This window comes from Pezoporus occidentalis, unplaced genomic scaffold (genome assembly GCF_034315485.1).
Source record: "Pezoporus occidentalis ecotype Australia unplaced genomic scaffold, CSIRO_AGI_Poc_V1 ctg25, whole genome shotgun sequence".
Lineage (NCBI taxonomy): Eukaryota > Metazoa > Chordata > Aves > Psittaciformes > Psittacidae > Pezoporus > Pezoporus occidentalis.
In genome coordinates, this window is record NW_026914394.1 from 7,062,520 (window position 1) to 7,087,155 (window position 24,636).

The 24,636-nt window shown below is 40.2% G+C and overlaps 1 protein-coding gene across 18 annotated transcripts in view; it reads left to right on the forward strand.

The window, feature by feature from the left end:
• The window catches only part of FGGY (FGGY carbohydrate kinase domain containing), a 448,818-nt gene that overhangs the window by 306,951 nt on the left and 117,231 nt on the right, over positions 1–24,636 (forward strand). For 15 of the 18 annotated variants that reach the window (XR_009965693.1, XR_009965694.1, XM_062623156.1 and 12 more), the window contains 3 exons: positions 11,142–11,354; positions 13,263–13,374; positions 15,039–15,190. Coding sequence is in view for 15 of the 18 variants with exons in the window: in XM_062623150.1 (XP_062479134.1) it covers positions 11,142–11,354; positions 13,263–13,374; positions 15,039–15,190 (477 nt within the window). In the remaining 3 variants the exon portion in view is untranslated. Of the gene's footprint in view, positions 1–5,741; positions 6,019–6,900; positions 7,054–11,141; positions 11,355–13,262; positions 13,375–15,038; positions 15,191–24,636 lie in introns of those variants that run through there. The other 3 variants (XM_062623154.1, XM_062623153.1, XM_062623160.1) reach the window with 3 other exon arrangements.

Genomic DNA, 24,636 nt, shown 5'->3' on the forward strand with positions numbered 1-24,636 from the left:
AACTGGTGACTTTGCAGATTTTTTCTCTAACTGAGGTGCCTGGGACTTGTTAGCTAGTTTAGTAAGTTTAGCATCAGTGCTTCTTCTCTGGAGGACACTTAAGAGAGAGATTTAGGGAAAGGAGAAGAGAGGGCTCTTGTCTCTGAGGTTCTTAGAAAGTAATAAACAGACACATTACTGTGAAGGTGGTCTTATTTTTTGTCCTTACGTATTTCCTCATCCTGGAAGACCGTTAATTTATTGAAATTAACTTTTTTCTAAATGTACTTAAATATAGTACAAAAGCATACTGAAATTGTAAAGTGTCTTTAAATAATAACTCCCCCCTTCAGGAATATGTGCTGGTATATGGTAACAAAATTTTACTGGGATGGGATAGGATGAAAGAGGAAAATGGGGGAATTGGGTTCTTGTAGTGACAGCTGTTCCCAGCTGAAAGGATCAAGCAGAAAGAAATTTATAGTGTCAGGAGAGACTAAATAAACTAGTACTATGCTGATAGGTTTTTATGGGAATTCTTAGCCACTTTTGTTACTCTGTCCAGTGTTTCTAACAGTCCTCAGCTAAATTATCATTTTAAAATGTTGGGTTTTTTTTTTGAAAAAAAAAAAAAAAGTTGTCCTCTTCTAAATATGGGCTCTTACTGATTTTCTTTCTTGTACTTCCTCACAAGTCTTTCTTTTCTTAAGCCATTCTTCCTTTAAGCATTCTTTTGATTCTGTTGGAGATTTATGTTTCCTGAGAACTCGTAGATTTACAGTAGAGGATCACAGTAGCTCTCCTGTGTGTTCCTGGTTTGTATCTTGGGCTTTTCAAATGACTCACATTGAAAGTCTTCCCTGGTACCTGCAACTAGAATATCAAAGATGTGCAAAATCACGGGTAGTGGCATAGCCTTGGTAGAAATGTTTTTCTGAGCTTCATTTTCAAAGGGAAATTTGTGGTCAGCATTGCCTGGTTGCTTGCCTCTTGTTAATACTTTCTGGCTGGTGTCTTGAGCTGCCCCTTGAGTTTCCCTCTGTATTTCTATGTGTGACAGGGAAAGTACTCAGACTGAGCATGAAACAGAATTTGTGACCTTCAGCTGTTGGAGGCAAGCAAATTTACAAGCTCTTGACTTCTGAGATGTTTTGAGAAAGTCATTGAAGGGAACTTAGAGGGAGGTGTTGGCCTGATACCCTTTCAGGCTTGTCGTTGTGGGAGTTTGCAATTGGGAGACTGATAGGATCATTAAGAAGGCAGATTTTACATTGATAAAAACAACCAACCAACATACTCCCCACAGCTGTGTATTCAGGGAGAAGGAAGAGGACTCACTGGGTTCAGATGAACAGATGTGGTTCTTCTTTCACTGTAAAGAAGGGGATATAGACAGGTTACCCATGTATGATCTATCTGGATATCTGATTTTGGTGCAGAAGTTGTGTTTCTTTTAACCTAAACTAATGTGAAACCTCACTTCCCCTTAAGTGCTTGTGACAGCAACTGCAGGGCTAGTGTTTTTGTAATTGCAGCCCAAATAAATGTTTAATTTTAAAATGACAGATTACTCAGGGCTGTCATTCTTCTCATGCTTTTACTATGCAAGAGTGAACAAATACTGTATAGTAAACCGTGGATTTGGCTTATGGACACATTTGCTCTGGGCTGAGCATCTTGAAAGAAGTGGTTTACAGCTTGTCTTTAAAAATTGATTTCGCCATGGCCTCTACTGCTGGCCTAAGTGTTCCAGTATCTGCCAGGAGTAATTATAGACAGTTGGTTCAGATGTTGCTTAAATGTGTAAGCCTTGATGGGAAATGCAGTGGATTTCAGCCAGAATGCTAATTTTGATGTTTTGTCATTTCATAAAACTGTGAACTCAGAACAAATTATTTTTATACTGATCTGCTGATACGTAATCCCACAGCTAGTGCCAAATTCAACCTTGATGTAGCACTGGAATCTACAGATGCAATTAAGAGTTATCAGCATTAACTTCAGCTGGTGAATTTGGTGTCCACAGTAGCAGAATGGCTTTATTTACCCAGGGTGCCAGGTAAGAGTATGTTCTCCAACCTGAAGCTCCTGATGCCGAGGCCGGTTTGCTCCAGGAATGCAGTTTAAAGCTGGTGTGTGTATGGTTACATGAACTGCAGTTGAGCCTTTCAAATTGCATTCTACTCCAAGTTGTGTTTTATAGTTTAGACAGATATTTTGTGAATTAACATCATTGCGCTAGGGGTGTGTTTACTGTATGCTTCTTTTTTGTGTGTTTTGTTGGCTTATTGTCTTTGTTTCTCCAATGCCATTATAGCCTAGAAGAAAATGAAAAAAATACAAAAGTCACAGTAGAGGAATCTGACTCTGTTTTACTGGCAATGAGTAGAAATTATTCTTTCTGTCCAGCATGGGATAGGTTAAAGTGATAAAGACATTGGAATAAGAAAGATCTTCCTTAGCATTAGGTTAAGAAGCTGATGTATCCAACCACTTGGGTCCATCTGTCATTTTGGAGCCTGTTACCTCCTTTCAACTAGTCATGAAGCTGTTACAGCTAGAATTTATGTAATAATCAGATGGCATTTTTTTCCCCCTCACAGGCAATGTAAACAAGATAGTGTCTCCTTTCAGAGCTTCAAGCATTCTGCAGTGTCATTTGGGACATGTCTGTCTGCCAGATCATTAGCACAGCCTTTAGGGATGCACGCAGCTGCAGAGGAGGGAATGGACCTAAATAGGTTGGTGTACGTGAATTCTATCAGTTGCTGTTTTCAGGGTGTGGAGAAGAAAGGGTGCTGCTACATACCCTCTTAATTCCTTAGGTTTTCCAGCGTGAGAATTGTGTCTTGGCATAAACTGATGAATGTTTCCTCTGTTTGACAAATTGTGGGTTATGGCAAGCATTCAAAATGCTGCAGACGTGTGAGTGCACCTGCGATGTTCACAAGTGTCAAGAGTTTAATTCTGAACTGCTAATATGGCTGGGAGTTTTGCCACTGCCTTCAATGAATGCATCATCAGACCCTGCTGTTGAGGTGATGGTCCAGTCCAAGCAGAGCCAAGAGAGCCCCGGCGGGAATTGGAGCTGTTGGGTTTCCCTAGTAGATTGTGTCTTCTCATTTTGTGGCTCTTTGCTCAGCCTTCCTTTTTCCTGAGAGCTCCTCTCTGCAGCTGTTTCCTGCTGTTCCTGGTGTTAGGTGAACAGTGGAGCAGGGAGCTGACCTGGTTCCTTTTGTGCAGCACAGTTACAGGCCGGGGAGCAAACGGGGCAGCCCAGTTAGGCACTGTCACATTGCTAACCTTAGAGTGAGAGCTGGTCTGCCTTTGGCCTCACAGCCTGTCTCTGCCCAGGCAGCTTTGCGAGGCACACTGCGGTATTACTCTCATGCCTGTTGTGATGCAGGGCCTATCAGAGCATGCAAAAAACATGTGGGTGCCTTGATATTCATTCTGAAGAAAACCAGGGTGAGCAGTAGCCAAGTCTTCTCCAAGGGAGGAGCCCCTGAATTCCTCTTAGCCAACTTTGAAGGCAAGTGTTTTGGGAACTGCTTGAAGTTTGAAATCCCTGGCCTGCCGTAGCCACCTCTGTGCTCCAAAGCAGCACCTCTCAGTTGACACCAGCATGTTATTTTTCTGCTGTGGGCATCCCTGAGCAGTATCTCTACTTGCCCAAAGCAGTCTTGGGGTCATTACTAGCTGCATATTAGTACTGGACTACTGCACTCTGTTATGGTACTTAATTACTGCCACATCCATGAACAGTCAGAGAGCAGAAAAATGCTTTTTGACATACCTGACCACATTAAGATTGTCAGTTCAGCTCATCAGCCATGGTCAGTAAACAGCTGCAGTGAGCCTTCTGGGGCCAATTCAGAATGCAATGTAATCGTGACTGCTTGGAGAAGGTAAATATGGAGCCATTGCTTAATGTCTCCTCTAGCTCTGGAACTCAGGCACATCAAACAAAACTAGCAGGTGGCATGCTCAGAACAAATGAAAGGACTTTTTCATTCATTGTTTACACAGAACTTTGTAACTCATTACCACAGTAGTTTGCAGTTAGTTTCAAAAGTTTCCCTGGATTCAGAAAGAGCACAAACAAATTCAGGGAGGAAAAATCCTTCAAGGTCTGCTAATCCTAAAGATAAAATTTCTGGCTCAGGAAGTGCCTCTGCTATAGATAGCAGGAGGAAGAAGGTGTCTTGGGGAAGTATTGCTGGATGAAAAGGGCAGGCATATGCTTTTCTTATGGCTTCTGCTGTTTGTGGCAGGATACTGTACTAATTGGACCCTTCATCTGACCCATTGCATCCGTGCTCTTCTCTTTCATCAGGGTCCAGAATGCTGTTGCTCTTACTTGATCAACAGTACTATGTGCTGTATCTGCCCCTAGTGCAAGTTCAAGACTGGAAGGAGAGCATCATTTTTTTGTTTTAGTACAGATCTCTCCTAGAGCAGATTATAGGGAAAAACAGCTGTGTTCTGCATTTAGGAGCTTGATATTTGTTGACACTGGTCATGCTGTCATCTTTCTGCTCATGAGTGTGATAGCTATGTAGGCAGTAGAAGCTGAAACTAAATCAATTTTGGATCTCATTTCTTAGAATAATTTGCTTACTCATTTTCCTTTCTTTGCTAATCAGTTACACCAGGGTAAACTGGGATATGTCTTGTTTTATTTCAGAGCAGGTGGAAGTAGTTTGGCCTGAAAGTATTTAAAATACAAAAGCTGCAATTAAAGGGCAGAAGGCAGTGATGAAGTAATGCTTTGTCTTGGACACTGATAGAGGGGAAAAAAACACCCATATGGAGAGACATTACAGAAGATTAGTACATAGTGAATTATTTATAGAGAGAAAAGGAGATACTAGAAAGTAGTAGAATATTTTCAGCCCTGTGGTGGGTTTTATTGAGAATGGATTACAGTGTAAGGGGGTGGGTGGGCAATTAGAAAAGTTTTGGTGGAACAGTTAGGAAGGTTTTTGTGGAACAATGTAAGTATTATGGGACTGGGAGTTGGTGTCTGATTCTATTAAAATGAGATCTCTTCCAGTATTTGAAGCTGTTTTTTTGTTGTTCTGAGGTGTGAGAAAGCTCTGTAGAATTCACCAGAGAATGAATGAAATAACCTTGAAGCGCTGGGTTTTTTATGGAGAAGCAAACTTTCTCCAGCTTGGTTTTTAACTTTCTCCAGCTTGGTTTTTAACTTGCTCCAGTTTGGTTTTTAACTTGCTCCAGTTTTGTTATTGTTAACACAGTCCCCACATTCCTAAGGCAGCAATCTCCTGCATGTACGTGTTTCTGTTTTGGAAAGGGAAAAGGGGAGAGGAGGTGTGCTTTTGTTCCTTGTTTTTGTTTTGTTTGCTGTTGGGGAGCTGAAAAATAAATGCTTGTTGATAGTTATAGCACAGTCCCTTGGGCATTTTAAAGGTATTATTCTATATTAGTACTGCCCTTCAACATAGCATTTGAATTCCCCATCTGCTCCCACTCTCCCACGCAGACATGTGCTGCCTTTGTCTTTTTACATCCAAACAGGAATTAAAGAACCTGGAAGAGGAAAGGGAGCACACTGCCTTCAAGAAGAGATTGCTGCTCTACCACCACCACTTTTGTTGGCTGACCGAAACTCTAGAAAGCCAACAAAGCTCTGAATTTCCAATAATATCAAAACCTGCTTCTTGGGTTTTATTGCCCTCCTACAATTGAAAAAGAGCTTTTGTTAAACATGTTTAGATCTTTTCACACTAAGATTATAAAGCCTAATTTGAGTTTGTTAATCTTATTCTTGGTAATCCATAGAAAAGCACAGCTGCACTACTAAAAACATACTGTTTATCTGTGATCCCCTGGTCTGGGCAGCCTGCAGCGTTCCAAAGATCAAAGTTTCAAACAGACATGCCAGTCCTTCAGAATTCCTTGGATTTAAACACGGTACCACAAAATCTATACTTACAGCTGATAAATAACTTGTGCTGAGCTCCAGCCTGCATTCATGTGAGTGTGCAGCGTTCCTCTCCTGTAGCTTTAACAAAGGTATGTCCGGGCACTTTGATAACTCTGTAGCAAGGTAGGACAGACTGAGTTTAATAGTTGTAATGAAGCAGTCCTCTGGTTACTTAGTCATTCCTTTTAGATTAAAATAAGCAATGTTAAGGGTTTTCATTTTTTTATAAAGAAATTTTTGCAAATGACAGTTTCTCCTGTCCTTTTTTTCATTGCCTATGTGGGAAAACTAGCACATTTGTTTAAGGATAAACTGGGAAGTCTGTGGTTTCCAGCATGCACATTTTGAATAATATTTATACAGACTATTATTTAATGGGCCATATAAATATTTATCATATGCTGTAGCCCTTTGATCATAAATGCTTGTTTGAAAAGCCATTCTGTCCCTGCTGTGATTTGCAGAGACCTTTGCTGTTTTAGTGCTTGGAGAGAATTTTGGCTTCTTGTCCTGTATTAGTAGTTATAGTCCTGGACTAACACAGTCAAGCTGGAATTGTCTTTTTAAAATGATTTTTTTTCCCCTCTCTCTCCCTTTCTTTCTGTTTTCAAATTAAAATAAGAAGTAAATGTGAGGCCCTTATTCTGCAATGAACAGGCAAAGTTGCTTTGAAGCTTTGGAGGCCTTTTTCTTGGCTGCAAGAAGCCAGGCTTCCTGAGGTAGATATACTTCAGGGATGTAGAAGGTATTATCACCACTGCTCTTCACCACGGGAAATCCATAAATATGCATCAAACATTTTGGTGTCTTAGGAATATCGTGTGCAAGGAATTGACTTGTCTGACTGGACCTTTAGGGCTTTTTATTTTAGTTGTTTTCCTGGTTCACTGTTTTCCTCATGATTGTATTGACTGCAGAAGCTGTATGCTAAGAACCCAGTAGATACAAAATCCAGACCAAAGTTTTCTTTCGTGCATGGCAATGAAAGTTGGTGTCCAGATTCCAAAGCAAGAAGTTTGTGCTGGGACCTTCTACTACCTCTGAACTCCATTAAAGAGTTTCTTCATTTCTGATTTGGAGCTTCCTCTTGTACCAAAGGAATCTCCTGTAAACAAAACTGAATGGTAACATTTCTCTTTAAATTCTTATTAAAGTACTTTGGGTAAAGATTTTCGACCAACCTCACTGCTGAGTTCTCAGGTACTGGAAAGATACCTGTGGACAGAGTCCCTAATTGGTAATACTTACAACCTAAAGATGACAGTACTTTTTGTGGGTCTGGTTGACAAGTAGGTGGCATGCCAAGTGATTGGTATTCCAGAAGAAACCTTGGCATCAAATCGTGGTTTTGTCAGCAGATGAGATCGTATTGCAGAGACGCTGTACTTTGAACAGCCTCAGTAACTAAGTGCTTGAAAAAAGGGATTAATATTTACTCTGAACCCTTCTTGGTAAGATATCAAACTATTGTTTTGTAAATCTAGGTGAGCTTTACTCAGAGAAAGACCAGTTAAAATAGTTTGGACTTTGTCACTTAACTCTTTCTTATGTTCACTGATTTACAGAATTAAACTAGTGGCTCCACATAAACTGATCTGTGCTGCTTGAGCATAGAAACAAACTCTGCTTCCTGCCCAGTCACTCGCACATGCACATCCTGGTTGCTTAGTAAGGAAAAAAGGAAAGTAAACATTACATGGGCTTATTGGGTTCCAGGTTTCAAATGTTTGTGGGAAGAATCCAATGCAAAGCCATAATTTTAAGTGCTGAGTAGGAGGTACTATGAGCTTAATGCTCTAACATCTGTTAAGCTTATTCTCCAAGTAGCAAAAACACATTAATGAGCTAAAATCAAGGCTGCCATACAAGGAAGAGAAATAAAAATTTAGAGTAACATTGTATGTGTGAGAAGGAGGCAGGATGTAAAATACTCCTTTTGCTAGTTGTATTTTGTGAAAAGCAAGTAAGAAAGATTTGCCTATGTTAAAAAAAAAATAATCTGCTTTGCAGCTTGTGGTTTATTCTCATCTTTTATGAGTCAGCAGCTAAAGGCAGTGCCGAAATAGGGGAAAAACAGGGAAATTCGTGAGACAGTATCAGGAATAGTCTTAGGCAATTTCTTCATAGTACAGTTTCTTGCAAGTAGCCAGCAGCATCTGCAGCCAGCCTCTTAAGCTGTGAGGAGAATTAAAAAGTGATCATCATCTGTTGAAAAGAATGTCTTAAAACTGCTTTTACAGCCAAGGGCTAAAAGGAAGATGCAGAGTGCTGTAAGTATCCCCAGCTGACAGATGCAGTATTAATCACTGATATCAGGAGAATTGTCCTCTCTCTGTCAGAGGCATTAGCTTTTGTTAATCTGACCAGGTCATAGAGCCGGGGCCAAGAAAATAAAGCCAGCTTTCTTGCCAATATGCCTGGGTGTTAGGCTCATGGCACACCATTATTTTTAGCTGATTGCTCATTGCTTGAACAGATGACCTTGCTTAACAAGATTAGTGTGTGTTGCACCTAAGCTACTGGGGAGAATCAGTGTGCTGAAAGAGAGTAGCTAGTATTGCCATCAGTGCTGCAGTATGTTCTATAGCTTTGATTTTTGTCTTGTTTCTGATGTTGTTAGAAGCTAACGCTCTGTACAACTTCCTCTAGTGTCCCTGCCATGGTGCAGAATGTGGTGTGGTACCTGCTTTGGTTTGTACCAGGTTGCTCAGGAGCTTTAGTGATGGAGAGGACTCCTTCATGCTGATGCTAAGCAGAGAAGTTAAAAATTGTCCCTGGCCCCCAGCAGTGGTGTCTAGGCATGGAATGGTAGATTCAGGCAGTACAAAGTGATTGTATGGGACAGGTTGTGGCAGCATCTCCACAGACTAACCACATTTCTATGAACCATTTAAGGGGCAGGATGAGGGAAAGCTGGGCAGGTTTCTTTAGCCAAAGTGTTGGCTTATGCTGTTTTAAATTAAACTTTGTTGTAATTCAGCTATTGCCTAGCTTAGTTATTATCTGGAATGATGCTTGGAGTTTTCTGAGGTAAGGGTCTCCCTTTCTTTAATTCTTTATTTCACCTGCTACCTCTAAATCTCAGTGATTATAAATTTGTAAAAGCCATCCATAGTGGTGGTTACAAGCCAACTGTAGATGTGAACAGCCACTTATATTGTGCCAATACTATGTTCAGGGCCAGAAAAGGGCAACAGAGCTGATGTACAAGTGTGATGAGGAATGACTGAGAAGTTTAGTCAGGAAAAGAAAAGGCTCAGGGGGGACCTTATTGCTTTCCACAGCTGCCTGACAGGAGGTTGTAGTGAGGTGGGGGTCAGTCTCTTCCAAGTAACAAACGGCAGGACAAGAGGAAACGGCCTCAAGCTGCCCCAGGGGAGGTTTACACTGGAGATTAGGAAATATTTCTTCTCCAAAAGGGTGGTCAGGCATTGGAGCAGTCTGCCCGGGGCACTGGTAGAATTACTATCCCTGGAATTGGTAAAAAAGCATGTAGAGGCCCTTAGTGACATAGTTTACTGGTGGACTTGGCAGTCCTGGGGTAAAGTTGGAAAAGACCTTTAAGATCATCAAGTCCAACCTGGTTGATTCTGTGATTCAAAGTGATACCCAAGGATAGATGTTGACCTGCACTCAAGATGTTTTGGTAGTGGGGAAAGAAAGGTTTGGTTTTCTGCCTTGTAGAAATAAAACAAGTAAAAAACATTGCTTCCAAAGTTGAGTACAATTTATGTGCCTCTATGATCAGTATTGTCTGAAGGGAGAGGACTTTCACCAATTTCTGCTCCACTGCTGTTTCTATCAGGGTTTTGGTATGTTTGCTGCTAAATTCTAGTTATTAAAAATAACCCCAGGATTAATTTGAAATGTGGGTAATCATATTGTATTACTAAGCAGTGCTTCCCAAATCTTTCCCCCTTTGCCTATAGCCCTCCCAACCCATCTTTCATATACAGAAGTAATGCAGGTCATTTCTTTGGGAGAGGTGGGCTGTTTTTAGGTAGAGCCATGTTGATGCTGTGTAAATACTGAGTATTCATCACATCATAATTGATCCATCCATTTTCTGGAAATCAGAAGCTATGTCTCAGCTGAGTTTTGTGTGTTTCAGAGGCTTAACGATTCACATGAACACTAACCTTGGTACTTGTCTGATGTTTCAAATACTTTGTATAAGCTCTTCCTTAGTATCATCCCAGCTTGACTAAAATGTAGATGTTAACTATTAATTAGGGACAAACTGTGAGAAATTAAGTACAGTGCATTTGTTGCTGTATTAAATGTCAGATAGTTAACCGTAATATAGTGAAATCAGCAACTCAGTGTGAATAATTAACCTCACTCTGTTCTTGTAGGTTGCCAGAGACACTTTTTCAGCAAATAGTTTTCTGAATCTTCACAATGGTGTGGATTGATGCTGGATAGCTCTTAAAAACTGAACCAGTTTTTTCTTCATGTGGTTCCTCCCTCCCCCAAATTGGGTAAGGTGTACCAGATGCCACATAAAATTATCAGCATCAGGCCGCTTTTTGGGGGAGGCAAACTGTTCAGGTTCTGCAGACATTCAGCCTGACTTGCTGGCTCATTCAGCAGGAATATGCCACTCAGGAGCTGGTTGGCTGTGCGGGAGGCAGCAGCTCTTGGCTTGCCCTTCCTTTTCAGGTGAGGGTTCAGCTGAGCCCATCGCACCGCCCCTTTCACTGCTTTCAGGAGTGTAATTTGTTTGCACTGAGGCAACGACATACCTGTGGTGATTTTTGTTGTCCTTTCTAGAGGTGAATTCAACTTAGCAGGCATCTGATGCTGGAAATCCCAGGAGTTTCCGGGTTGAAATATCCCTTCTGTGTAAAGCACCAGCTCCTGATTTCTGCTGAGTTTGAAACTGTACCTTTCCCTTCCTATCTCCTTCTCTCTTTTCCCCTTTATGTAGACATGATACTATATGACCACAGCTCATTTCCTTGATTGCATTCATGCACATTTATAGTTTGCTTTTCAGGAGCTTCTGTGCCATGTAACTTACACACAGACATTTGAATAAAAAAGGTACAAGTAGTGCAAAACTTGAGCACTCAAAGCAATTAAATGCCAAGTGAAGACTTACTGAAAAAAATAAGCGAACTGCCTCTACAGCATCTCATCCTGTTGTATACAGTTTTCCATCATCAGTCATTTTATCTGTTTTTAACACCTTTTTTATTTCTCCTGACAGGTTGTATTAAAAATGCATGGTAAGAAACAGACTCCAGAAAAATACTATGTTGGAATTGACGTTGGCTCAGCAAGTGTTCGCGCAGCATTGGTCGATGGGCTTGGGACAGTGGTGGCACATGCAGAGCAGCCAATCCAAATTTGGGAGCCCCAACCAGACCACTATGAGCAATCCTCTGCGGACATATGGGCTGCTTGCTGCTCAGTCACAAAGGTACGTGAAGAAAAAGAAAATGAAGGAGATATGTTGCAGGTAGCTCCTCAAATTTGGAAAGTTTGAGGTCTTCTAGTCACTAGCATTTAATATTCAGTTTTGTGCTTGCTGTATTACTGTATAACTTGTAACCATCCTTGTGCATTAAAGCTATCTTGAGGATATGGCTGATATAGTCTCAGTGAATGTGATACAGGTGAGGAACTTGAGGCCAGAGTAAAACAAGCTTGTGCTACAACTGAAAACGGAATGAAAGGCTTTCCTTTTCACTGTTAGTTCAGGTGAAGTACTTGCCCACTGCCCGCAAGAGTCACATCTGTGGGTTTTGTTTCTGTCATGTACGTTATATCCACAAGACAGTTCTTTGAGGAGCAGAAGTTGCTCAGAACCTGGTAATGCATATATTTAAAGATGTGCATTGTGCTCCATTGGAGTCACAAAGCAGTATTTATTGTAGAGAAATTGTAATCCGGTTTGTAAATGGTGCCTACCATTAATGTCTCTTACCTGTGATCCTCATTATAAGAGGATCCAGTATTATAAGGCCAAAATAAATTATATATGTTTGTGGATAGTCTCAAACATAACCATGAATTGAAATAAACCTTAGTAAAAGGGAAAATTTGTACCTCTTTGTACCCTCTGATCCAAAGAGCTGCCTATATGTGCTGGTGGTAAAAGTAAATGAGTGACCTTGTGTGGCAATGCGCATATAGACCATTTCATCTGTCTTAATAAAGCCCTGGCCTGCTCCATGTTCTAAGGTTGGCTTTTTAAATATTCATGATGTGCTTGGTAATTTGCAGGTGGACAGTTCACCCATTCCCTTGTTATTGATCAGCCTTTTCAAACATTCATGAGCTTGGCTCTGCAGAAATGCCCTGAGATGAAGGAGTTGAGGTGAGGGGGTAGGAAGAAGTGAGTGACAGGGAAGAACACCTTGATGTTAAAGCAGAGAGAGTCTTTTATTCTACTTACTTGATTTTTCTCCTTGTGAATTGCTTTATTCTTGCTCTGAACCTGTTTAAATACGATCTCTTATATGTAAGCAATAAAATACAGGCTTTGGAACTATACTGTTACAGAGCCAGTAAGAGACTGGCACTGTAGTGAAAGTCTTTCGTTATAGTATTAATTAAAATAATGATATTTTTATTGTTGCTGAGAAGTGACAATTTATTATAGTGTTACATTTTAGGTGTCTTGCAACCTCATTTGGCACTTAATCCATGTGGGTGTTGTGTTTCTTTTTCCAGTGCTGCTGGAAGCCATGAAGTTCAGCCTCTTTGGGGCAGTGAGTTTTTTGTTTGTTTTGGAAAATCTTCCCGAAAGTATACTATCCAGACTCTTGGTAACAGAGCCTTTGGAAAGGTGTGCCTTACAGAGGTATTATCACTGCTACAGCTTTTGATCAACTTTAGTTTTGGGTCCCTTTGCTATTGCAAGACAAAAAGCTGTGGCGCAATATTACAAAGCAATTCTACAAAGCTTTCACAAGTGGGAACTGAGTGAGGTAACTGATGGGAATGCTTGACCCTGATCCTGTGCCCATGCTTCACTTGGAGCTGAATTCCAAGCTTTTAAAAGAGCAAGAAAATTCACATTGCTGGTTTTCTGCTAGCTTTATTTTCTGATGGTTTTGTGCTTCCTGCTTTTGTGCAGGACTGTGGCTAGTAAAATTAAAAAGCTGTTAAAGAACTTCATGGACCTTTGAATTTAGTTTTGAAAACCAAAGAGTTTTGGTAATTTGGTGTATTTTTGATTGGAGGTGTTAAAGAATACTGAATCTCAGAACTTTTAGAGTTTGATCTTATAATTTGTAACTCATTTTCTGTACTCATCAGTTCACACAGCACCTGCATATATATGGATAATGTTTGTATTCGTGTGTGTTTTGTATATTTACAGAAAGTCATCTCTGGAGTAGATGCTAGCCACATTCGAGGGGTTGGGTTTGATGCTACATGTTCCCTTGTTGTTGTGGATAAACAATTCCAACCTTTGGCAGTCAACTGTGAAGGTAGGACTCCAGCACAAAAGCTGGTGTTACTGTGCATGACTGACCACTGATGTGAGCAAACAATTTCATCCAAATGCCAAGTTACAGGGCTAACTATTGGAGATATAGATGGCAGGAAATCCTTTTTGTGAGAGTTTTACTGTTTTAATTCTAGTGCAAAATTAGATCTGAGATGAGAATTGCTTAGTCTGGCTAAATGTTCAGCATCCTAAGATCCTATTCATTCATCTTGGCTCAAAGAGACTGCTTCTTAGAGAAGTCTATGCTCGTTTTTCTTTCTTGCATGTTTTCTCCTCCTTCAGACTTCACTAATCACAGCTTTTATAAATGCCCATCCACACTGGCTAAAGGATTGCTGAAAATGTTAGTGTGAGTATAGTCTAACAGCTTACTCTGTTATGGGGCGGCAGGCAAGAGATTCAGCTTGTGTATCTTACTACCCTGGTGTTCTGTCTTTGGGACAGTGCTAAACTTCAGAAAGTCTGTGATGTTCCTTTAAAAATTGTAATTTTTTAATTAGTATTTGAGAAGATGATTCATAAGACAAAAAGTCTGTGATGATTTTTTCACTGGATCCCATTTAAGATGAGGTGTGTGCTAACTCAGTAGTTACAGGGCCATAATCACAATTCTGTATATGTTCCCTGTCTGTTCTCAGTTGTATTTGTCATCTCCTCCTACCCTTCACAAAGCCCCAGCTTTGCCCCCCAAAATGTCCTTTGTTAAATTTAGATGGGAGTATTTGTTTTTCAGTTTGAGAGTCTCTTACATTCTGTTCAATGCCTAATGATGTCTGGGGCTATTTTGGGCTAGTGAGTCAAATTCAGTTCTCATTTTTTGTTCTCTGATATCCTCAAGAACTTTGAGTTTACATAGTGGTGGTGTTAAATAAAAAGACAAGAACACACTGAATACTGTCACACTGGTATGGACATGGTGTGGTTGTCTCACAGTTCTAAGTTGTGTTTCAGATCATGTTAGTGGTGTGTCTCATACCTCTACCTTGTCTTAGAGTATGTTTTCAAGATTCAATTTAGCATGAGGAATCTCAAGTGTCATCTGGATTACTAGTCCACCTGTCTAGCAGGTCCTCTGTAGGTTAACTTTGGTAAGATGTTCTCCTTGTTCTCATGTATTCTGCAGACTTGCCAAATGCTTTTTCATTCCACATCCAAAATAAAGGCACTGCAGCAAATTACCCTCCTGAAAGGAATTAGGGTAGTTCTTCTCATAACACTTGAAGAGGGAAGAGAATCCATGTAACCAGCTCACTAGCTGACTAGCTGAGTTAACTTCAGATTATAATGTTGTGTTTAGTTGTTAGTCACTAAATTCCTTCTTTATATTTTTAACTCAATATATGTACTTTGTCAAGAAGATTGGGTTCTTTGAATGAAATGCAGTCTACAAGAGCATGGTGTTGCAAAGTCCTTGGATGTTCACAGCCTGATTGGTTTCAGTCAGCATTGTCAGTGCTCAGCATGTCTTAAAGTTGGCTCAGAGAGCTAGCAATGTGTCTTTCAATATCTACTGTGGTTTATTGCACAGATTTACAGTTTTATAAAGTGAAAGTGTGAAGCAGCTTAGAGTCTAGTAACTTACAGTACTGAGGTGGGGTTAAACCAAACCTAAAATAATCCCTTATTTTTGTCTTCTCCCCCAAGGTCAAAACCATAGGAATGTCATTATGTGGATGGACCATCGTGCAGTCAGTCAAGTTGAGCGCATCAATGCAACGCAACACAGAGTTTTGAGCTATGTAGGGGGAGTGATGTCTGTGGAAATGCAGCCACCTAAATTGCTGTGGATAAAGGAGGTGAGTACATATGAAACTGTGCTGTGTTTTGACTAATGATTAATGCCCTTTGTTTGTTAATTTGAGAACAAAATTTCTAAAACAAAAGTCTTCAGCCTTAGTATTGAGCCCGAAGGCTTGCAAAGTAAGGTCAGCCATAAGTTGGGCTGAAAATGTTTGAAGGTTCATTGTTTCCTCTCACTTACTTAGTAATATCTTTGATTTTGTTGAAATTCAGAGTTTCCTGATAGAAATATTTCATATGCCTTTCTTATCTAATTTTAAGGTTAGATACACATACAAATTTAACTGCAGGTTATGAATGAGTCCTTGAAGTACCCTAGGACATAGTTATGGAGGTGTGTTTCCTGCTCTGTAGCTGGGCATGCTTACAGGCGTGTAGGTGCTACTTCTGGAGCAGATTTATAGCAATTTGAAAACAGCTTCATCTAAGCACTAGGCATCCTGGCCAGAGGGACTGCCTTTGGGGCACTGCATCCAGCAATGAGGGGGTGTGTGATGTCTTTGGCTGCTGGTAGAGAAATTGTTCAGGTAGATCTTCAGTTTAATTCTGTCCCATCTGTAGGAAGCAGAGCGTCTGTAAAGGGAAGGTGCTCTGTTCATAATGTGGAACTCTACCTCTGTCTCTCGTGTTTAAATTTCATGTGTTATAGGATGACATACAGCCTTTTAATAATAGCTGTCAGATAAAAGGAGAAATGCTTGCCACTTGAATTTTTTATAGCCTCCTCCAGTCTGGCTTTTACATTTGATCTCAATGACACTTGCTGTCATTTTAACAAAGCCCAAATGTAAATTACTTGCTGCCAGTTTCAAGCAGGCGAAGTCTCCTGTACTTACAAAGATGAAACATCGTATGATAGCATGGTGTATATTGGGGAAAGTTGAAGGAATTAACTGGTAGAAGCAGGTACTGACATATTAATGATAATAGTGGGTAATTAATGTTTGTGGATGCTATAATGAAATAGGAATATCCATCTACCAGTTCTTTCCCTCTTGAGCCATGAGTATCATATGTCAGTCATTTTACAAATATTAAAAAGTAAGCTGTAAAAACTTTAAATGAATCCACTGTGTTCAAAACATACTTATATTTCAGTCAGGTCTGCAATATCAGTACCTGACTGATGAGGAAGGGCCAGATTATGGGTTCTTCTAAATGCACAGACTTACATAGTACAGATTTACCAGAAGTGTAAGCCTGTGCTATGGCCTCAAAGCCCTCTGACATAATTGCTGTAGTACAAAGAGGGAGAGCAACTATTATTGCAGGGCTTGTTCCCTCCATGGGCAAATGGGTAGGAGATACAATTCACCTTAGCCTACATGCCAGCCTGTAGCAGAGATTGCCTGGCAAAGGGCATTACAGGGCTTGTTCATGTGTCCCTTTTCAGCTCCTGACGTATCAGCTAAAGAGATTATTATCTTTAAGAGAGGGTTTTTTTACCTCAGTATCTGCTGAGCTGCTCACGCGACAGTTCCTGCATTCTGAGTGGACTAGCAAAGACATACTCTTAAACTGCTTAAGCTTACACTGCTTAACTCACTAGCACCTCAGTGAGCTCATGAGGAGGAACAGTAACATTTATTATGGCAGTGGTTGTAATCAGTTGAGACGTGGACGTGTAGTGCTATTCCTTCTAGCTTTGGAGAGAGATGTGACTGAGTCTTTGCTTACTGCTTCTATACTGGTTGCAAAGTAGGAGGAGGGTGAAAGGAATTGTACGAAGAGCAATGGTTTATTTTCAGTGCTAATCACAATAACGTGACAATGTATTACATGATTTAGGGCTAGCAGCAAAGGTTCATGTTAGCATCCAACAGCTGAAATTCAGCCTCATATAATGCAAGTGTTCTCACTTTTTGCCAAGGAGGGTGAATTTTACAATGACTTTGAACGTCAGGTTATATCCTTTTTAACTGAGAATATCTGAAGTCTTTGCAAAGTTGGAAGTGAAATTCCCATTCTGCTTCTGTTGTGACAACTAAAAATAACTGCTCACTGTACCTGGTTCGCAGAGTGTTGAATCAGTTGGCTAGATGAGAACTTCATGACATAAAATTAGACTCTTCGAAAATGTGGCCCCCAGTGTTGCTGAGGAGAAGGCCAAAATGGGATTGTTATGAGCACTGAATGTTAGGGCTGAGATGTGTTGACAGGGCTGCCTGGGGAAGTTCTACACAGTGTCTGCCTACACTGTGTGCCTGGCTGTGATTGTGGCCTTCAGTCTCTCCAGCTTTCCTGACTGCTAAATGTCACCAAATATGCTACCAGCAAAGCTTCTTTGAAGTGTCATAGATCTGAGTAGTTTGTCTTAAATCCTCACCTCTGCTTTTATTTTCTATACCATATGTGAAATAACCTTTCCTACCAAGCTACTGCTTGCTCCAGTGAGCAGTGCAGCCTCTTTCAAAGGAACCGCTTTCAAATAAGATCCCTTTCAAAGCATCCCAAAGTCTGTTGCTGTACTGTAAAACTCTCTCCAGGAATTTGCTGCCAACCTCTGCAAATATGTAGTTAGTTTAGTTGGTTGTTTTTTCCTGAAAACACTCCCAGGATTTCTAGAACTGTTTCCAGCCACCTGACTGCAAGAGGTGCAGCCTGCTGCTTGATACAGGAACGGTAGTGGGTTAGAGCAGAAATCCATTTGACTCATTATTTGTCTGATTAGTAATGAGGTTTAGGCTCTATAAATTTAGCTAATCTTTCCTAAACCCACATGCACTTTGTGAAGCTGCTGTGTCCTGTGGTAGTGAGTTCCACTGTGTTACTGTACTTGGTGTGAACAGGTACCTTTTTTTTTTTCTGAAACGAGTTCCTAAAATCTCATTTACTTTTTAGTTCATAGAATCCTGGAATGGTTTGGGTTGGAAGAGATCTCAGAGATCATCTTGTTCTAATCCCCCTACCATGGCAGGAACACCTTTGAGACTGAACTATATCATTCCCCAGTGAACGTCGCCATGCCATGGACCATATGAGATGTTTATTTTCCTTCCTTATTAAGTTTCTTAACATGCCTTCCTAATGCTGTCATACACCTGACAGTATCCCAGGAATTTAAGCAAACAACGGATAGGGCACATTCTTCTATGACTAGCCATAACCAAAACTGGCAAAACAAAGGTATCTTCAGAAGCTATTTTGCACCTTTCTCTCTTTGGTGGACATCACATTTCTGGGAAGTTTTTGACCAGGAAGCTTGACATGGCTCTATCACATGGATGTTTATAAGTGAAACAAACCCCATAACCATGCACTTTGTAGTCATACTCCAGGTCAGTGGGTACACCCTAGTACATAAAGGTTCGCTCTTGAATTTTTTCTTTGAATTCCCTGGAATGATTTTTGAACTCCCCAGGAATTTTTGCTGCTACTAAATGTTTTTGCTGTTTTCCCCCTGTAAGTCTTTGCCTGGGATTGGTGCTGTGCACATTTCATAACTGCTGGCATTGATCTACATTTTGCAGAGAGGGTGTAGTGGGGAAAATAACTACTTTATATCTGAAGTTATGATAAAATAGCCTGGTCCTAATCATGAAGAACAATTCATAACTCCATTGAAGTAACCAGCAGAGTTCACTTTTGTGTTATTGGGAAAATGTTGGATACTTTTCTTTTGATCAAACTTCATGTATTTGAAGCAATAAACAGCATTTGGAAGGAGCTAAATAAATTGTCCTAATGAGATATGTTCCTTTCAGTGGATCCTTAGTTCTCTGGAACTCTTAACGTTGTTTTCTTGAGCTTCAAAGTTTATTTAGGCTGGCATAAATAAAAATGTTTCTTATAGAGTTTATTGCCTAACTGATACATTTTCAGGATTTCCCTTGACTTTTCCATGTTCCAAGACTTCTGAGTCATATGACACTGCAGCTCTGCTGATTGAAGAGAAATGAGACCGTAGACTCAATTAGTTTGTTAAGAATCATTTAAGAGATTAGGAGTCAAGCTAGATACACTTTTGGAAATAAATTATTTAAGGTATTGGTACTAAATGATTCTTCGGAATGTTGTTACACCCGTAGGTTGATTGTGCATACATTGTCAGCAAAACCTCCCCCTTCCTCGCCAAGATGCTAACCTGACTCTGGGAGGCCACATTAGGAGATCCTGTCTTCTCGCTCTTTGCCCTGAGCTCTCCTAGCTGTAGTATCTAAAAACTTGAGCTCTTGAGGCAGGGTCTGACATAGGTCAGTCCAGCAGGATTGCTAAGCTTGATTGACTGGGCTGTCTCAACAAAGGAAGGAGTTGAATTTCTGTTACTTGAAGAGTTTTCACCTAAGCAATTAAAAATATTGGTGAGGAATATGACTTTGCAAATTTACTCTGAATTGGTTGGAAGTGAGGAAGGAGAAGAGGACTTAGATGACCTAACTGTGCTTTTCCATTTCCATCATGTTGTTCCTAGAACTGATGTTAAAGATGACATCGCTCACTGTGAGGAATGAGCTGACATCATTGTATGAGAAGTAGATACTGGTCCTTATCTCTTATGGCTTTCTTGTAACACTTGACTTGTATTTATGTGCAGAGGGATGTTGCAGTTTTTCTTCAAAGTCACAAGTTACTCTCATCTGCTGCTTTGTGAACTTGTTTTTCCATATAATACTTTCTCTTTAACATTCCCACTTACACAGATAGAGATTTAACTAGAGACTAGAGGCTTTGGGGTGTATTCTGTTCTTCCAACGCTTCATCCCTATTCCATTTTGGCTTTGAATTAAGAAACTAAACTATAAAGGCCATAATAGGCCTTTTGAGATCTTTTATTTGAACTATATTAGCTTATATTCAGCTGAGTTTGATTGCTGCTGAATCATTTTTGCCCTCTGGCACCTAGTGGTTAGTCTACATGAACTTAATTGGGTGGTCTTGATGTTTGTTATTTCAGATAGGTGTTCATATGACAAAGCCATCACTGCAAGTGGAGTTTGTGAGCTGGGGACAGCTGTTTGCCGTAAATGATCAGCTGAATGCAGCTACTGTATAGCCTATGGGGCAGTCTTGTTAAAGTGTGCACATCTGGGGTCCACTTAGGGGAGCATTGTATTTCTCTGCCTGTGTGGACCATGTGCAGTGATAAAGAGAGTCCAGTGTTAAATCTGTAATGGAAACCAAAATGAATATAGGATTTTATAAAAAGCTAATTTCTGTGAATGCAGTCATATTTGACTTTTTAATAAGGTCAGCTGAATGAAGAACATGAAGTTGAAATAAAGAATTATTATCCTTTCACAAATATTTAGAAATAAGAAATATGATAATTCTGACAAAACCTCCCAATATCTGAAGGGGGCCTGCAAGGGTTCTAGAGAGGAACTCTTCATCAGGGACTGTAGTGATAGGACAAGGGGTCATGAGTTTAAGCTTAAACAGGGTAAGTTCAGGTTAGATATGAGGAAGAAGTTCTTTACTGTGAGGGTGGTGAGGTGCTGGAACAGGTTGCCCAAAGAAGTGCTCCATCCCTGGCAGTGTTCAAGGCCAGGCTGGACAGAGCCTTGGGCGACATGGTCTAGTGTGAGGCTCGGCAAGGGGTTGGAACTCAGTGATCTTAAGATCTGTTCCAATCCAAACCATTCTATGATTCTATAATTCCTGGAGTCAGTAAGACAAGTTTGAATGTAAAATTCAATGAAAACAAAAGTAGCTCCTGGTTACTGTTTTTTTCAAAACAACTGCTTAAATTCCCTTCTCTTGCTGTTATTTCCTTAGATTTTTTTCATTGTTTAGAATTACCTTGCAAAACGTTATTGCAGTAGCTCTTTTCTTCTGTAGTTCTTCTGTAGAGATGCTGGGGAGGGACTCTTCGTTAGGGACTGTAGTGATAGGACAAGGGGTAACGGGTTAAAACTTAAACAGGGGAAGTTTAGATTGGATATAAAGAGGAAATTCTTTCCTGTGAGGGTGGTGAGGCACTGGAATGGGTTGCCCAGGGAGGTTGTGAATGCTCCATCCCTGGCAGTGTTCAAGACCAGGTTGGATGAGGCCTTGGGTGATATGATTTAGTGTGAGTTGTCCCTGCCCATGGCAGGAGGGCTGGAACTTGATGATCTTAAGGTCCTTTCCAACCCTAGCTATTCTATGATTCTATAGTTGCAGACATATCTTTTGCAGCTTTGCTAAGAAGGTTATGCTGTTTTGTTGACTTTAGCTAAAGAAATTGGATGTTCATTGCCTGAATGAGTGCATAGATAGTTCTGGTACATAAATGCATGCACTTGAACTGAAAACGTAGGTACATACTCCTTCACTTGGAGTGACAAATGCTTGTCAGCGTAACGTGACCGTCTGTGCTATGGCAAACCAAAATGACAGGAGTGAGAACACAGCTTACACAGTGATGTAAAAGCTGCAGTGAGGTTTTGTCCAGCCTGTCAGTACTTTTTTCCCCAGAGGTAGCAGAAGAAAAAGATCTTGTTTACTAATTTCTGGCTGGAAATTTTCTTGTAGCTTGTGCCAAAACAAAAAGATGCTTGTTATGTTTTCCTCATAGTAATGACGTTACAAATCAGCTATTTCTAAAAAATACTAGTCCCATTAAATCAGAGATGCTGTAGCTCATTCAAACTGGGTGGGGGATGCTGGACTGGGAGGAGGTATGTGCTTGGTAACTGTCTCCAAATAAAATGCAGTCTTCTTATTCTGTGCTTTCATAACTCTGTTCTTGATATGGTATATAAGAGCAAAGAAGAGCCTCCCTTTAGCAAAAAGCTTAGAGTGACTGACTAACATATTCTTCTGCAATTAATAGCTAAAATCAATAGTTTCTGAGTAATTCTTTTTCTGGCACTGTGGTCAGTGATCTTTCTGTGTGTTACAGTTCACATTTCAGTTACAGCTACTGTTGTATGCATCATTGTTTTTCTCTTTGTACACCTGTGTCTTGCAGCTACCAATGGGATAATTTACAGAAACAATTTAAACATCTTCCCCTGGCTATGGAGGAAAGAAGAATAGTGGATGCACCCACATTAGCTTGGCAGCAGCATCTATCTTCTCCATTGCTTGCTGCCTTTGCAGCTGGCTTTTTGTTTTGTTGAATGTGACTGGATATTTTCCCATTAAAATAACTAATAAATTCAGTGTTAAGTGAGAATGAGTCCAAGTACTGAATTTGGAACTGAACTCTTGATTAGAATTGTTTATAAATGCTTTAACAGCTCTGTCTTATCCAAATCCATACATAGTGCAGATGTGTATGCAGAAGTTGTACTTCTGGCTGTTGAGTCTGGCTTTTAGTTGCAGTTGCTGATCAAGTAAGTAAGTACCTACACGTGTCTAAGACAGTGTCTTGGGAGTAGAGGCTGTGTTACAGAGAGGCAGTTCTGTCCACCTTCACCAGTAGCCTTCTTCTAAGAGGTTACCTTCCAAGCTCTCCCCCTCTCCTCCCTCAAGATGAATGTGGTAATTGTCAGTTTATGTTTTACCAATTGGATTGCAACTGGTAGTTGCAGAATTGATCGCTTTGTAGCCTTGGCTCTGGCAAGGGTAGAATTTCTGCTCAGAGCCTATCTTAGGTATCTCAGAATAGCTCTATCACATGGCTTGGCATCTGATCTGAAGTGTGGGAGATCCAAAGTCCTTGCTTTGTCTGAATCACAGCAGGGAATGGGCCATCAGTTTCTTAAATCCCCATGAGTGTATGCATTAAGTCTTCAGTTGCTGTCTTTCTTCCTTTCACACAATGTGTATTTGTTTTTGTCACTTAGAAAAAGAGGGATTGGTACACTACATAGCATACAGATTGCCTGGGAGATTAGATTCAAATTTAGGGTTAAATTGGGAAAAGCAGATGGTTCTTCAGGGAATGAGTCTCTGCTGATTTTCAGATGACTTGGATTTTGACCTAATGTGGAACTTGAATGCTCACACCAGCTTTCTTTTCACTCTAAATGGCAAAACATTTTTCTGCTTCCATCTGTGCCCCCTGCTTTTAATCTGGATTTCTAACACACCAGTTTGGGATGATTTTTGAATTTGTGGGTTTTGGCTGGTAACTAGTGCTGAAATTCAGACTGATACCCTGTGCTAAAGCCCATCTTTAGTTAAACACTTGGCCAACAGGGATCTGATACGAAGGTTGCGTGTATACTTTCATTTAAGATAATATGATTCACATTTAATCTGTATTAGCAATAACAAAAGACATCTTTGCTGTTTATATACACATTATACTTGAGGTGGAAAAAAACACATTTTCACAATCAGATGTCTGAAGATCAATTCATCTTACAAGAAAATTGTACACTTGGTAAGGGCAAAAATCAAACTTTCCTGTAAACTTTTCTCCAGAAATGGGCTGCCTCAGCACACCAATAAAATGTGGATGTGAAAGTTCTCTCAGCTTTCCCAAACAGAATGTGCCTCCAGGTGTCTCCAAAAAGTTGTATCAGGTGCTGGGACTAAGGTGGAATTCTGTTTATGTGTGTGTTTTCAGTCCAACTAAGTAGTGAACAAATACATTTTACACAATATAAAATCATGCAGTATGGCTTCATGGACTTTTCAAGGGGTAAATGGGCAGTGGAGGCCTTTCATATGCTCTGTATCAGTTCCCTGATCCCTCACTCCCCAGGTGCTTCTTGTCTAGGAAGATTAAAAGACATTGTACTTGATAATTCCTAAATGCTTTGCCACCCAAGTATCTGGGATTACCTGTAAGGATCTAAAAAAGTATAGTTGTTAAACTCCAAACCAGCAGAGAAAGATATGAAGAAAGGGGACTCCATAAGTACCCCTGGAAAATAGAAATATTGGATTAGTTTCTTTCCAAGTGAGTTTGGAGGCTGAGTCGCAGGATATGAATACAGCATTGGGAATGTTCCCAGCTCTTTTCCACAATCCTTTTAATGTGGTCACGGATTCCTGCCTGTGAGTGAAAATAAATAACTTCAGTGAGTGTCGAAAACATGGAGACTTTTAAATTTGTTTGGAAAAAGCATCAGGGCATGCAATGTTTTTTTTTGTCTGTGCTAATTAGTGATGACACAGCATCAAGATGGCAGAGAATGAATCATTTGGATGTTCATGAAACAACAGATTTTAATGTCAGTAACGTGGCTTTGGGGAATTCTTGAAGTAATAGAATAAGGATCCAAGGAGTATCTTTGGTGGAACAGATTTGTTTAAGGGGACAGTTATTCTTAATCTTGTTTCTTTTCTGATTAACACTAATAGCCATTCTACTCCTATTGGTTCTTGATGATAGTCACGTGCTTTAACAGTGCATTGTGGCTTTTATTATCAACACGATCAGGCTGAATGACCTTTGTACTAAGCTATGGAGTACCTTTGCACTCACACGTAAAGTTAAATTGGATGGGAGTAGCAGCCACATAGCATCCAGGAGATAAACCTGAGCGATCAGGAGCAGACATCCAAAGGTTGTATGTGCTATGTTAAAAACCTGTAATTGGGGCATTTCTTTCTTGAACTCAAT